Here is a 16,939-nt window from a genome sequence, read left to right as displayed (position 1 = left end):
TTTCGGAACTTGGCTATTGTGAACAACACTACAAATGAACATAGGAGTGCAAATGGCTTTTGAAGTAATATTTTGGGGCCAGCAAAGGTGGGGGGACAAGAAATGGAATTGCTTAGGCATATGGAAACTTGATTATCAATTTTTTGAGATTTCTTTACTTTTTTCCATGAAGGCTGAACCAGACAACATCCCCACTGACAGTGATTAAGGGTTTATTTTTCCCTACATCTCATCAATGCTGGTTGTTTCTACTTTCTTCTGTGCTCTGCTACGGTATCACTCTGTTTTTTGTTTTTTTTTTAAGAAAAGGGGGGTTGTGGAGAAGAGAAAGAGAAAAAACGTGCCTGTCATAGAGGCAGGCTGTGGGGAGTTAGGGGTGGCAGGGTGAGCAGGAAGGAACTGTGCACTGATGAAGTGATGGATGTTGGAATATTGCATGACAAACCCAATCATGAACAACAACTTTGTAACTGTGTATCTCACTATGATTCAATTTAAAAATTTTTTAAATAATAATAATAAATAAATAGAGAGGCAAAATAGTCTAAACCAAGGCTGAGGAACCAAAGATTAATTCTTTCTGTGAGGATTTACAAGTATCATTTTAGCAGAAATACTTACAGGGCATATTCAGGAATAGGTAACTTGCTCACATCAAAAACATCTTTCGCCTTCATCAGATATACTGAACGTATATAGGAGACAAAACACTGTAAAACATTTTAAACATGTGACATACATAGTTCAGAAATGAAAATGAAATTTACCAAAGTAAATGAAATCAATCCAAGAATCCAGCAGTGATAAATCTCAAAATAGCTGCACACAGGTCCATTACACAATATTTTTCTATCTTTGCAGAACTATAATACTAACAAAGACTACATCTGGTTTAATTAAGTCAATTCAACACAGAAGTATCATCTCAAAAATGTTATTCTAAGGCCAGGGAGCTAGCTTAATGGTGTGGCATGCATGCAAGAGGCCCCAGGCTTGATCCCTGGCACTACAGAGCCCACCATTCCTATTTTAATATAAAGCTGTTGTAGCGGGGCTGAGAAATAGTAGAGCAGGTAGGGCGCTTGCTTTGTATGTGACTGACCCAGGTTCAATACCCAGAATCCCATATGTTCCCCTGCCAGGAGTAATTCCTGAGTGTGGAGACAGGAGTCACCCTTGGGCATTGCTGGGTGGATTCTCAAGACAAAAGAATAAAATAACTAAGACACGATCTAAAAAAAAAAAAAAAAAGCTACTGTAGGGGCCAGAGTGATAGGACAGCTACTGTATGGTGGGGCACTTACCTTCTATCCCCAGCCCCAGTTGTTCCCCTGCCAGCAGTGATCCCTGAGTGTAGAGCCAGGTAAAGCCCTAAGCACAACCAGGTGACCCCAAAACACAAAAACAGTTAAAAATAATAAAGCTATTCTTGAAGTTAATGTCACTTAATGGCAATAAAGTATTAGGGGAAAAAAGAGGCTTTGGAATAATACGGATAATAATCTGAATTTTATCTTACAAGTTTCTATATTTCTCTAGTCATTGGAAATAGCATCTTTTACTTAGTGTTATAAAAGTTATATGTGTGGGCTGGAGCAATAGCACATCGGGTAGGGCGTTTGCCTTGCATGTGGCCAACCCGAGCTCAATTCCCAGCATCCCATATGGTCCCCTGAGCACTGCCAGGGGTAATTCCTGAGTGCAGAGCCAGGAATAACCCCTGTGCATCACCAGGTGTGACCCAAAAAAAAAAAAAAAGTTATATGTGAAAATGCATGTAGAATACTTATATTTCAGAAGATATGCCAAGTGCTAAAAAATTGTTATAAATAATAATCACTACAGTACTCAAGGGATATTTTTTCCCAGAAATAAAAAAAATTTAACTATAATTAAGTGAAGCTTAATAAAATCACAACCAAAAGTTTATTCCCAAAGTTCTTCCTTCTCTATTTTCAAATAATTCTTCATCATTATGATTTCAAGTAATTGTCATTAACTCATAAAATATCCAGGCAATAAAAATGATAAAGCATATCTAAATATTTTCATTTATTTTTAAATTGCACTTTGTAGAACATATTTAATTCCCATATCTACGTTTTCCTGAACTTCCCATCTTATGGCTTAACACTAATCCTTTTTTCAAACCACTTACACTAATCTTCAAACCATTTTCCCTGTCTCTATAGGCACAAAAAAGAATGAATAGCTTTAATTCTAAGATCATTCTTCCCCTACAATCATCCACAAGACATCACCCCAGTTGCTTATCATTTTTGTTCTATCTTGGTTATAATCAAACGCCAGAAAATTCTTCTATGAAACTAGATGGCTTGCAGTGGCTGGCAACAAACTTAGCCATTCTGCTAAACCAAGCGTGACATCCAATCAATCACATCATTTATTTCAATGTGCTATATTATACTCTTTGTTCTGGCAGACTCATTTGTTGTTTCACAAACCTGTAAAGCACCATCCTTCCAATGATTCATATTTACTGATTCATAATTTAATAGCCTCTCGGTATACAATAAGTTAGGGCATATCGAATTCACGTATAGTACTTTCAAATATGCACCCATTTCTAAAGCTACTAAAAGAACTGACGCCCCAACTTGAAGTATGTATGTTAGACAAAACATGAACATAAGTGTTTGCATGCCCAGATATATACTGAAAATTTCTATGAGATAAAAAAGAAAAAAAATTACAGTTTGTTTCAAGGTTCTTTCATTAGATTTCAGGTGAAATGTGATTATATTGCACTACTTGTTAACTAGTTTGTTTTTCATTAGGTGGGGGGAAATGTAATTCATTTCTATTTGGATATCTTGCAGTGGTTCCAAGGATGCACTTTACCAATGAGCCATAATACCCCAGTCCCTACTTCTTTTATTTTGAAATTTATTTCTTCTGATGTATCATGAAGAAATTTGTAAATTCAGGTCTGCCACTTAATAGCTATGTGATCCTGTATTCTTTTCCATTTTCTTATACCATTATCTACTCATCTACAATATTTATTAAGTATCACCTATGTCATTGACTCCGGGGAAAATTAACACAACACATAATAAGCCATCATGGAACAAAATCATGTCATGGCTAAGTGCTTTGTAAACAGCAATTATTCAAATTTTAGCTTCTAGCATTAATGTTAGATCAAGCACATTTTAAAAATGTATTCTCTACTCTTTAAATAAAACCTGATAGGGCCGGGAATGCCACCTAGTGATAGGCTACAGGCCTCCCATGTGTCATGACCTGAGCTCAATCCCCAACACCGCCAAGAAAGAAAAATATTAGGAAAAAACTTTAAGGATATCCGATTTCTGAACCATAACCTAAAAATCTGGCAAATGACATTCTGTTCAGACTCCTCTATTTACTTAAGATTCCCTCTCTCTGTCTCATATTTCTTCCTTCCCATTTCATCTCTGCCAAAATTGAATCCACACTCCGAATAGACTGCAGTCACCAATGATACCTCCATGCAGATGGAGCTATCACTATTGTGCCGGTAACTACAATATAAGTAAGAACTGGTGAAAATGAGGAGATTCAATAACAGGGACTCAAACAGTTGTCAATTCAGTGATAAGACAGCTGTAAACGCAATCCAAAATAACTCCACGTCTTCCTTTTCTAAGAATCTACTATCAGACATGCTAAGAACTAAAAACTGAGTTCAATAAAAGTAACACTTGTGAGTTTCCTCATTAAAAGGATTTCTAAGTCTTGAAAAGCAACTTAAGGATCCCTGAATCTTATTTATAGATAAAAATCTCCTTAAGAAAATGTAACATATAAGCAAAGTACAGGAGTTACTCAAACTACTGAAGAAATCCAAAGCTGGTAGCATTTGGGGGGGGGGGGGGGGAGAAAGGGAGTGATGCAAGGATTCACACCCAGGACACCTATCACTTAGCCCATCCCACTCCCAAACACTGTTAACTTCATCAGGTATACTAGACACCAGATCACTGTGGACTGAAATCATCCTTAAATTCATGAGAGGAATATGGACGAGTAGCAGACATATTTCCTGGTTATAAGGCAGAATTTTTCAAAATTTAAATACATTAAACTTATTTGAAAATTGCCATTTGAATAGGTAAAGTATAAACATGCAACCTGGAAACAGCAGAAAATGATAAAATGTAACTTCTGCAGGAATCCCATTCAAAGACTTACCCTTTGAGCTCTCTCTTTTAAATCTTGATCTTGAGCTAAAAATGATTCCAATTTTTTCTGGACATCTATAAGTTTTTCTGGGTTGATTCTTAGAAACAAGAAAATAAAGGTTAAAACTGAAACATCTCAAATTTTGAAAAGGAACATAGTAGAGATTGTCCTCAATTATTACCTTTCAATCTTAAACACCACTTTCATTTTAAATCATACTAGCATAAATTTGACTCCTTTGTATAATTTGTACCAAGATTTAGATAAGGAAAAAAAATCTTACCTGTTTCCCCAATTTTAGACTCAACCATATTGTTTCTGAAAAGCGAGGGTGGTGATACAAAGTAGTGGATTTTACTTTTGTTTTCAGTTATCAAAAGTTTCAAAATACACTTTCACTGAGCTTTAGCAATTATCAATCACAGCCAATCTTGTCTCATCTCAGATGTTAACACTACTTCTTCATCTATCCACTTTCCAAATAATCTTTAAGAAAATCAAGTCGAAATATTTAAAGGGCCCAAGGACAAGTGAAAAGGAGAGAGATGGTACATGGTTTCACTCATTTGTGGAAGATCAAAAAAAGAAAACAAAGCAAACGAACAAGCCAAACAAAAATAAATTTAGATTCCAACAAGAAAACAGTGGCTACCAAAGGGGTAAGGGATAGAAGGGATAGAGCTAAAAGTGTCAACTGTAAGGTGGTGGATGGAAATCAGACAGGTGACCACAATTAGCACAAACTAGACTTCTAACTGGAAACTGTATACTGAAAATGCATAAATATGCAGTAATTGAAAGATACAAGATCCACTAGCTAGAGCAATAGTATAGTGGTAGGGCATTTGCCTTGCACTCAGCTGACCCGGGTTTGATTCCCAGCATCCCATATGGTCCCCTGAGCACCACCAGGAATAATTCCTGAATGCAAAGCCAGGAGTAACCCCTATGCATCACGGAGTGTAACCCAAAAAGAAAAAAAAAAAAAGATACAAGATCCTAGAAAGTAACAAAATGTTATAAGTAAATGAATAAATACAAAGGGTAAGGGACTGTTACACCTGGAGCCAGAGCAATAGAACAGCAAGTAGAGTGGGTACAGTGCTTGCCTTGTACATGGCCAAGTTTGATACCCCATATGGTTCTTATATGGTCCCCAAAACCCCACCAGGAGTAATCACCAAGTACAGAGCCAGGAGTTAAGCCCTGAGCACCACAGAGTGTGGCAGAAAAATAAAAATAGTTATATTGGAAACTTACACAATGTTTTAAACTAAAACAACCTCCACTAACAAACTAAAACAAGGGGCTAGAGAAATGGTACAGGAGTCAAGATACTTGCCTTACTTAGGGCTGACCCAAATCTGATCCCCAACACCACATTGTTCCCTGAACATTATCAGGAGTGACTCCTGAGCCCTGATCATAGAGCCACAAGTCAGCCCTGAGTACCAATGAGTACCCCACCTTCCCACCCCCATCCCACCGCCCTAAAAGAAAATAAAAATCAGGGCCAGGAGGAGAGTATAGAGATTAGGACATATGTCCTGCTAGCAGCTGACCTTGTTTAAGTCCCTGGTACCATTTGCTCCAAGCATATCTGGGGGCTGTGGAGACACCCAAGCAATGAACCAGCATGGCTGGCTAAGAACCACCAGAAACGGTGGCACCCAGGCTCTGAGCACCACCTGAAAGACTCCCCATTAAAAAGGAAGAAAAGTCAGTACACTCTTACAGAAAATACAAGGGGAGGGTGGGGGCAGGAAACAGCAGAGGAAAAAAAAAGAAAACTGGATGGCAGGAGAAAATAGTCTTGCTCTTCTTTTCCTAAGAGACCAGTAACACTTCAAAATGTTCTTACTTGATTTCCTTCACAGGTACTTTCCTCTGTAGAAGCTGCTGTACCATCCCTTTCTCCTCTGAAGGAAGCAAAATTAATAAAGCTTCACCACCTTCTTTGTACCTAAACAAAAAGAGCAAAATGCCATCAACACACTCTCCATTCTAGAGTTTAGTAGTTTGATGAATAGATAATATGAAAGCAGGTTCAACTAATTAGTCTTTCTTAGGAATACCTTTTCATCTTTTTTGACAAAAGATAACCAAGGCTCCGACACCTGATATAAAATTTTATCACTTGTTATAATTCCTAGGGACTTTAGAGCCCACCAAGATAGTAGAGCAGGATCTTAAGGAACAAATTTTAAACTGTCTTTAATACCTCACTACCTACAGCAAGAGGAAAGCTTCTCATTCAAGTCACTAAAAATTCTAATAAAATTGTTCATTTAATAACCTTGGTATTCACAACATTGAGGAAATTAAATCGAATCTTGTCAAACATAGTTCGGAAGTATCAGTTGCAAGCAAAGAACTGGCACGGATGGGAGAGGTGGTGGTGGGAGGGCCACAACTTGTCTTACAAGAAGTTGCCCCCGGCTCTTGATGCCCAGCACTCCAGATGGTCCCCTAAGCCCCACCAAGAGTGACATTGGGGGGGAGGGGAGAAACGTGAAGAAAAAAAAATGGGTGATCCCTGAGCTCAGAGTCAGGAGTAAGTCCTGAGCACTGCTGAGTTTGGCCAAAAGAACAACAAAAAGAACATTGCTTGCTGTGGAAAGGAGAGGAGACTACTCCAACCCGAGGCTGACTCCAACCCATTTATCTCACGGAGTAAAATCTTCCTTCATCCTGCATCATCAGGAATTTGTACTCAGGTCTGATAGATTGCTCAACAGGCTGAGGGCATGCTTTGCATGTAGGCGACCCAGATTCACACCCAGGTTCAGCACTGAATGAGCACAGGGCCAGAGATAACCCCTGAGCACCACCAATATCTCCCAGAACTAAAAACAAAAGAAATCTGCACAGGCCTTATTACAATAAGCCCAATATGCACTCAGGCAAACTGTCCTATTAGCATACAGACTGCCCTGATATCTAAAGGTTAGCTGTTTTCTGCAAGCAGTAATACAACAGAATTTGGTATCTGTGGAAATGTTCTAAAGTAAAAGAAGTTAAAGTCATCTGAAAGCACTCTCGTCAGAGTTTTTGCTATAAAAACATAAGATGGGCTAAGAAACTAGCTAAAGCTAAAGAAACAAGCCCAGCATGCACAAAGCCCCGAGGCTGACGCCACACTCTCTGTTCCCCACACCCAATTTAACTGATCCCTAGGCACTCTCCAGAGTGGTGCTCATAAGAAAAAAAAAAATCTTAAAATTTGGGGGGACCAAAAACAAATTTTTAAGTAATTCATTTTGGAGTGGTTATTCCAAGCAATGCTCAGAAGACCTAAGGACCACTCCTCGAGGTACTGAGTTCACCAAGGATCCGAGCTAGCAATCAAACCCAGGTCCTCCACACGAGGCCTGAGCTCTAGTCCTTTGAGCCCCCGCTCCTTTAATAAATTTTAACAGGGTCATTCCCAGGGGTAATCAGAACCACCAGGGCCACACAGAGGTGCTGGGAAGGGGAAGGCATGCAATGCCGGGGATCACACTTAGGTCCTCACATATACTAGGCATGTGGTCGATCATTTGAGTATCCCTGGTCCTGGCGGAGAAAATTTTTATACTTAACCAAATAAACTATGCACTGAGAAAAACTGTGCCAGCATAAGCAAAGAAACAAGAGATGAATACCTGTCTCAGGTGATCTAACAATGCAACTGACTAAAACAAACAGAGAGGCAGGGGATCCAAAGGAACAGACCCAGATAGTAAACTGGCAATGTGAAAAAACTCTCCCAGGTAATAAATGCCATGAACGGAGAGTGAGAGGACTGCTCAGGGTTACCTAGAGGAAACATGTTATAGCAGATGGAACTTTGAAATGGGCCTGAAAATGGATGGAAAGAAAATAGCTGAGGTACTGCAAAGGGGGGGAGGAAGAGAAAGAAATGGATGCCAGAAAATACAAGGTGAACTTAGAGTCTACAAAGAAAAGATAAACTCAGCCAAAATGTGTACAGAAGGGAACAGTCGGGAGGATTCCTAGAAAGGAACAGTAGGGTCTGGCTTTGAAGGAATTTGAATGCCTCTACAAAGAGATTCAATACAGTGTAAGAATTATTTTCTCACTGAACAGTGGAAGAAAAAACTGTCTGGGGGACCAGGGACATGGTTCAAATTGTAAAGCACATGCCTTACAAGTGTGAAATCCGAGGTATGACCCCAGGACATGGTCTTTGGAGCACTGCCAAGTATATAACCCTAGTAGCCCGAGGACCAGAGGGAGTAGCTCCATACTAACAACAGCAACAACGAACACAATTTTTTGCTTTGTACTGTAATAAGAAGACTGAAGGACAATTTTTATCTTCTTTGTTAATCCCATACCTTCACTCCTACATTAGGTGAACTTCCCAGTGTAGTATCATTACAAAAGTATGTACATATGCGTATATCACTGTATTACTGTACCACTGTCATCCCATTGATCATCAATTTTCTCAAGCAGGTGCCAGTAATATCTCCACTCATCCTAGCCGTGAGATTTTAGCAGCCTCTCTTTACTAGTTCTTCCCAGCGGTGCTGCATTGGAGGCTCTTTTAGGGCATGGGGAATGAGACCCATCATTACTGTATTTGGCATATTGAATACGCCACGGAGAGCTTGCCAGGCTCTGCCAATATGAATACATAGTACGTACATATCTGTATTGCATGTATATGCATATCTTTGTGTGTACACAGACTCACAGAAAAGAATGAAATAAAAAATATCAAATGAGAGACCAAAGCAATAGTAGGGCACTTGTTTTGAACATGGATGATCCAGCACCCCATATAGTCCCCCAGCTCTGCCAGAAGTGATTCCTAAGCACAGAGCCAAGAGTAAGCCCTGAGTAACACCAGATGCAGCCCAAAATCATAAATAGAGTTAAAATTTTCTCTTAACCAGCTGATTTTTTAGGGGGCAGGGGGATGAGGACTGGCTGTGCCTCATCCACTGTGTTTAGGGATTCACTCACTCACTCCTGGCTGTATGCTTGAGATCACTGCAGGGTCAGTCATTTGCTAGACATATGGCCTTAATCCCTGAACTATCTCTCCAGCCTCCTCACTGATTTCTTTAAAATTCAGAGAAGAGGCCAGGCAGTCTGGTGAGCAACGCGGCCAGAGAAATGCTCCGGACCCGAATCCGGGCCAACAACACCAGGGATCCAGACGGAGGAGGTACAGCTGGCACACCTTCTCCAGATGGAGCCCTGGCGACACTGAGCAGCAACTAACATGGCTCCGGGTTGCGGGACTGGAACACATCCGAACATTAGCGGCCGCGTGACCTTTTCTAAAAACTGAAAACATACAATCTTTTAATGACAAACCAATTATCAAATGCTTCCTTAGTAGGGCTGTCTTCCTTGGGGGGAAACTCTAACAACAATAGTGAGTATTGTTTTGCAATATGGAATGTAATCAAGGTAGAGAGAAAATGAAATGAAATTCATCAGTTATACAGTTGGGGGGGGCTGTGGCAGGGGGTATACTGGGGATTTTGGTGGTGGAATATGGGCACTGGTGAAGGGATGGTGTTTGAATATTGTATAACTGAGACATAAACCTGAAAACTTTGTAACTTTCCACATGGTGATATAATAAAAATTTTAAAAAAATAAAAATAAAATAAAATTCAAAGAGTTATTCTATACTAAAATAAAGTGATAGGACAGACACAGTTCTTACTGTCATCAAGACTACCAACTATTATGGACCGACATTAAGCCAGTAATAACAAATAACAGATATAAAGGACGCAATGAGAACATGCAGCAAGATCTTCTAAACACTGTCTAACAATACTGAGGAAAAGACAGCACAGAGTTAAGACTGAACTAAAAATTAGCAATTGGTTAAACATTAGGAAAGAGGCATCTTTCCAGGGAAGAAAGATACCACTTGAGTCCAGTGGATAGTTTTGCCTTATATCTATTTTCTTTTTCCTAGGTTTTAAGCACATAGGAATAAAATAGTGGGATAAAAGTAAAGCTGAATATACATTTACTTTTGTTTGCGAAAGATCTATTTGTAAGTGAATAAACAAATAAGATACCTTTTCCACTGTACTTTAACATATAAAGTGCTGAAAATATGACACTTTCTTCAATTAATTCTAAAATGAGAACTTAAAACATTCCCCTTTAGAGACCAGAGAAATAGTACAGTAGGTAAGACACTTGTCTTGCACACGGCTGACCCGGATTGGATCCCCGGCATCCCATATGGTCCCCCAAGCACCACCAGGAGTGATCCCTGAGCGCAAAACAAGAAGTAAGCCCTGAGTAGCACTGGGTATGGCCTCAAAACAAACAAACCAAAAAAGAATAATAACAATTTTTTTTTAATTTCCCTTTAGCAGCAAGGGACTAACGCAGCTGTGAAGACAGGTATGGTATTCTAACAGGCAACAATGAAGTGACATAGATCTAAGAGATGACACAAATTCTAAAGCTCCAAGGTGACACCAAGAACAGGGTATGGGTCAAAGCAAACAGAGATAGTTAATAGTGACCACTGTCCTGGGCACTTACCAAAAAGCCTTCAGAATAGCCAGACCTGGATGAAATCACTGTATCACTGTCACTGTATCACTGTCATCCCATTGTTCATCGATTTACTCGAGTGAGTGCCAGTAACGTCTCCATTCGTCCCAGCCCTGAGATTTTAGCAACCTCGCCTTACTCGTCTGTCCCAATGATTGGAGGCTTCTTTCGGGGTCAGTGGAATGAGACCTGTTTTGTTACTGTTTATGGCATACTGAATACACCACAGGGAGCTTGCCAGGCTCTGACGTGTGGGTGGGATACTCTCAGTAGCTTGCCGGGCTCTCCAAGAAGCATATATATTTATTTCCCTCTATGCTGATGTTTTGTGCAACTGCATAGAAAGGTTTATTCCATGCAGCCCAAAGAGGAGTTATTAGAACAGGGGAAATGAATAGCTGAAGGGTAAGAAATCCTTTTAATTTAACTTCAACTATTCCCAAATGCCAAAATTCCCATATACTGCATTCCCAAATGCAGAAATAGATGCAGAAAACAGGCTCCAAGTCTGTAGAGGGTCAGAACTGTAAAAATGGCAGCATCCTCTGATACTCTCTGATCTTCAGATTAATGGGCAAGAGTTTTAAGTCTATCGTCCTACCTCAACCTGATTTGCCCATTCATGAACTCCTGGGAGTACTAGGGCAAAAGAATCATGACTACTGCTACAATGGACAAATGCGTGAATCCCAATCTCAAAGAGGGAAAAAAAAAAAGACACTGTAAAAGAATTACTTAGATACACAGAATACACAGATAAGCTGTACAAGGTTAGAACAGACTCCAATACTAAAATTTAGAAGAAAAAGATCCCTAAAGGAAAAGGGTGGGAGGGAACCAAAGTCAACTGCCCAGCCAGCAAGCCCCTACTGAAATCATCACAGATCACTCTACCTTTCTATCATCACACACATCTGTTCCCAGAAACAATGTAAAGCACAAATTATCTCCCACACAGCAATATCCAAAAATTTCCAGGAAGCTTTTCCTCTATAAAGGTGGCATAAGCACATCTCAGTTTTTTAATGCTTACAAGAATAGCCTATTTACCCACGAACTACTTTTTAAGTTTCAAAAGAAATATCCAAGCCTGAGGCTAAGTAAATGGATGCAGGGAAATAAATGTTCTCCTTAAGATCTACATTTTAAAACTCCATATATTTAAACCAAATATTTTAAGAGGTACTTTAGGCACCACATAAAAAGCCTTGCATCTGAAATACAACAAAACATCTCATTTCACGATCAGCATTAATACCATGCTGAGTTTACATAGTTCTTTAGAATTTACAAAGACCTTCATTTCTTATACTCATTTGTAGATCTTAAGAAGTAAGCAACCAGGAACTAGAATACAGGAGGTAAGGCATTTGCCTTGTATGCAACTGACTCTGATTTGATTCCCAGAAGCACATATGTTCCCCCAAGATCTGACACGAGTGATCCTGAGCACAGAGGCAGGATTAAGCCCTGAGCAGTCAGATGTGGCCCAAAAACAAAAGCAAACAACCAGTACAGGAAACAAGAAGTAATAATAATGTTTCTGAAAAGCCAAGAAGTTGACCTTAAAAAAAAAAAATCACTGATCACTACCTTAAAAATCCTGTCAACTTCCAATTGACTGGATTTTTTTTCCCCAACTATACTGGAATTCCTTGCAGAAATAAGTTTCTTGCATCAATTGATCATGATTTTCTAACTGATACCAGGAAGCTTATCACTATATCCGATACAGTTCTCTTGCATTTCTGGCTAAAACAGGAGATGCAGATCATTAGCTTCTGGGTTCCAATATAAATTCTTCCACCAAAATAACCTTCTTCCACTGAAATAGGGCAGATGAAGGAAAGAAAGCCTTCTATTCTGGCAAGTTGCCTTCTACCCAAAGATGTGTTAATCCTCAACTACTCCAAGATTCCTCAACACCAGCTTTAATCCAGTTGAGTCTGTGGCCCCACTTACTGGTGCAGTATACTGGCAGTATCCATGACTTTGTTCAGGCCTGTTCTCCCACCCAACTTCTGCAGGTACACTGATAAAATGTTTATAGAAGAATATGCTGGATAATTCCACTTTGTAATTTTAAAAAATACTCATGAAACAAATATTTTCTAGGTCAAGGATATCACTCAGAAGTAGAGCACAAGCCTTATAGATTTCAGACTCCAGACTCATTTCTTCAGAAAGGAAAACAAGTTTTCTAGGTGGTGGTGGGTTTGGGTAGCTTTTGATTTGCTATTGTTTAAAATAATGTGAATAAGCATTATTTTTGTAATGAAAAAGTTATTAAAAATAGGCAGTATTACATACACCCCTACTACCCAACTTAATAGAGCCCTAGTAGGTCCCAAATCACCACTAAGGGTGGTCCCTATTTTTTTAAATAAAATATCTATCTTTTCTATCACTTATCATCATAGTACTATCAATATTATAAGACTTATCTTGACTAATAAGTCTAAGGACGTGAATTTGCCTTTTATAACTCACATGCATCATTCATCCCTAGAGACTGAATATACAGTGAGTAAATAAATGCTTACAAACCCATAGAGATTGTATATTCAGGCAAAAATATTGGAGTCGGGGTCTAATAAATTTCAAGTTTGAGTTGTATGATTAATTAGCCTAATAGCCTTGATAGTGAGTTACTTTCACACTGTATTATAATATTTGTAAATGATACTATTTTGAATTTGATGGTCTAAGAGGTCACCAGAGGGCATAAAATTCCATAGCTATGACTTGAACAGTCACTCACAATCCAAATATTTCAAAGGAGTAGAAAGGGAGAGAGAACTCTGAGTCACAGTCTGCTTTCCAACGTTCTCTTTTCCCCTCCCTGCACCACCTATTCTCCCAATATCTGAGCGCTACCTGGGACCACTCAGTCCCATAGTCCCTGTTACTGTGTGAGAGAACATTCAGCCTTGCAGACGCAGACAACAAAGAGGAATCAGAGTCCATCCGTTCTGTCCCTTCTGCACTGGACAGGACATAGAAAACCTTATTCCAGGAAGAAGGAGCGCTTCTCTTTGACCTACAAAGTTATCTCAAGACTCTAAAACTAATTTTTTTTTTTTAAAGAAAGTGATTCTACATTCTGGGAAAAACAAGTCTTCTGCAGCCTAAGATCTTGGAAATAGAGCAGGTATACCATGACAGACAGTTTAACAAGTGAATTTCACTCTGAAGTAAGAAGAAAGAAACCAAGTTGGTTAAAGCATCCTTCCACAAAGCTTCTAGCAAACTGATTAAGGGAAATGACTTATGGAGTTCACAGAGAAAAGGTAGAACCACTGAACTAACAAATCTATCTCTAGAATTATAAAAGACTAAAGTTTGACTAGATTAGGAACAGTAAGAAATGGCATGTAAAGAAAGGCTGATACTACCTTTATTTCTACTCCCAGGGCACTACCACAAGTTAGATATTCACTGTCACTGTCACTGTCATCTAGTTGCTCATTGATTTGTTCGAGCGGGCACCAGTAACATCTCTCATTGAGAGACTTATTGTTACTGTTTTTGGCATATCCAATACGCATGGGTAGCTTGCCAGGCTCTGCCATGTGGGCTTCATACTCCTAGTAGCTTGCCGGGCTCTCCGAGAGGGGTGGAGGAATCGAACACCGGTTGGCCGCGTGAAAGGAGAAAGCCCAACCACTGTGCTATCGCTCCAGCCCAGTTAGATATTAATATGGGTCAACCCCATTTTACAGGAGGAAAAAAATGAGGCTTAGATTAAATACTATTTCAAGGGTACACAGCCAGGTGACAGATTTAAATCAAAACCTAAGTTGCTTTTGGTGTTGTTTTTTTTTCCTTAGGGGTTAGTACCCAGCAGTGCTGGGGGGTTCTGGGATCACTCCCAGAGGGGCTCAGACCTGGCAGTGTATTGCTCGGGGCTACCAGTCTATATCCATCATGATAGCATGCGAAAGACTGAATGCAGAAACTCACACAAATTAGGAATATGTAATATGTACTTCTTTTTTTTTTTTTTTTGCTTTCTGGGTCACATATGGCAATGCACAGGGTATTACTCCTGGCTCATGCACTCAGGAATTACTCCTGGCAGTGCTCGGGGGACCATATGGGATGCTGGGAATTGAACCCGGGTGGACCGAATGCAAGGCAAATGCCCTACCTGCTGTGCTATTGCTCCAGCCCAGGAATATGTACTTGAGTCTCATCTCTGAGCAAATTTCCTTCTCATAAGCTGTTACAGGGCTGGAGAGACAGCACAGCAGTACAGCGTTTGTCTTGCACGCAGCCAACCCAGGTTCGATTCCTCCGCCCCTCTCAGAGCCCAGCAAGCAACCAAGAGTATCTCGCCCACACGGCAGAGCTTGGCATGCTACCCGTGGCGTATCCAATATGCCAAACACAATAACAACAAATCTCACAATGTAGACGTTACTGGTGCCCACTCGCAAATCGATGAGCAACGGGATGACAGTGAAGCTGTTACAAAAGCTACATGAGTGAGTTTATTTATTTGCTTGCTAGCTCTTTATTGTTAGAAAGGAAATGTCTAAATCAAAACCAATTCATTTCCTGGGATGCTGGGGAAGGATAGGCCCCTCTAGCCAAAAGAAAAGACAATCAATCTTCTTTATTTGGGGGGAAAAGGAATAGGCACTACACCTAGTTCTTCTCAGGGTTTATTCCTGGCAGTACTTGGGGGACCATATGGGATGCCAGGGCTGCATGCACGGTAAACGTCCTATCCACTGTATTATAGGTTGGCCCCAAATCTCTTTGTAAAGATAAGAGACAGAGATCCTAGGAAACCAGACAGTATCTATTCAAATGAGAGTCCTCAACTACAAAATGCTATTACTGGAAGGGACCAAGTTTATCTACAGAAAAGGGAATCAAGTCACCAGCCTCAGCAGTCAGTCTTGTAAAGTGAGCATATCAATTGAGTAAAGGATACACTGCATGCCATGTAGAGTTCTGAGGTTAGTGTGGACCAAGCACACCCTGACGTCCCAAGAATGAACCTGTCGAAGACCTCTTCTGCTTCACTTACACCTCAAAATTATCTTTAACCTTGCAATTCTTAGTAAAGCTGGATCCCCTTGACATTCTTAATAAAGCTGGCTATTAGTCCAGTAAGCAGTTTTTATCACTATCACTATCACTATCATCCTGCTGATCCTCGATTTGCTCGAGTGGGCCCAGTAACGTCTCCATTCGTCCTAGATCTGAAATTTTAGCAGCCTATCTTTACACGTCCTTCCCAATGGTGCCGTATTAGAGGCTCTTTTAGGGTCAGGAGAATGAGACCCATCATTGTTACTGTATTTGGCAGATGAATATGCCATGGGGAGCTTGCCAGGTTCTCCCGTGCGGGCAAGAAAACTCTCAGTAGCTTGCCAGGTTCTGAGAGGGAAAAATAGGCTATAAGAAACTCAACCCACCCCCTCTGAGGGGCCCCAGTGAAGATAACACCTGGCTGTCTTGCAGGGGCAAGAGATGCTCTGTCGCTCTCTTCCGGGAGCTTGGTTTTATAGTCTCTGGATGTTGGCCACTGATGGGATTACACAATGCTAGGGGCAGTTTCTGGCTGTGACTGCCTGGCTACTGGAAAATAGCGGATCTGGGCAATAGAAGCCTAGTCCCGATCCAAGCAGGTTTGGAGATCTCAGCCCCGAGTCCCGCACAGCTGGGTTCCTCTGCCAGTTCCTTCACGAGGGACTGGAGCGATAGCACAACGAGTAGGGTGTTTGCCTTGCACGCGGCAGACCCGGGTTCAATTCCTCCATCCCTCTCGGAGAGACTGGGAAGCTACTGAGAGTATCCTACCCACACGGCAGAACCTGGCAAGCTACCCATGGTGTATTCGATATGCCAAAAACAGTACCAAGAAGTCTCACAACGGAGACGTTACTGGTGCCTGCTCGAGCAAATCGATGAGCAACAGGATGACAGTGCTACAGTGCTAATATATGAAAAGCAGTTTTTATAGGCACTAAAAAGTTTCTCCTGGCATTTACATTCTACACGCATACACACACCCCCATACACAACACTTATTTTTCTTACCCCTAGGATTACTGAGAAAATGTAGGTCACAGGCAAGAGCTCACTCACTCTCCTTTTTCTTTTTCTTTTTATTTTTTAATTTTTTAAATTTTATTGAATCACCGTGAGATAGTTACAAGCTTTCATGTTTGGGTTACAATTTCACAATGAT

The 16,939-nt window shown here is 40.3% G+C and overlaps 1 protein-coding gene across 1 annotated transcript in view; it reads right to left on the bottom strand.

Moving 5' to 3' along the window:
• Positions 1 to 16,939, bottom strand: part of DDX10 (DEAD-box helicase 10) — a 251,787-nt gene that overhangs the window by 206,290 nt on the left and 28,558 nt on the right. Inside the window, exons 10-12 of the mRNA XM_004614141.2 lie at positions 6,050 to 6,151; positions 4,198 to 4,285; positions 622 to 710 (exon numbers count right to left, since the gene is read on the bottom strand). Coding sequence (XP_004614198.2) covers positions 622 to 710; positions 4,198 to 4,285; positions 6,050 to 6,151 — 279 coding nt within the window. The remainder of the gene's footprint in view (positions 1 to 621; positions 711 to 4,197; positions 4,286 to 6,049; positions 6,152 to 16,939) is intronic.

Source organism: Sorex araneus, chromosome 3 (genome assembly GCF_027595985.1).
Source record: "Sorex araneus isolate mSorAra2 chromosome 3, mSorAra2.pri, whole genome shotgun sequence".
Lineage (NCBI taxonomy): Eukaryota > Metazoa > Chordata > Mammalia > Eulipotyphla > Soricidae > Sorex > Sorex araneus.
This window is presented reverse-complemented; position numbering and strand designations above follow the sequence as displayed.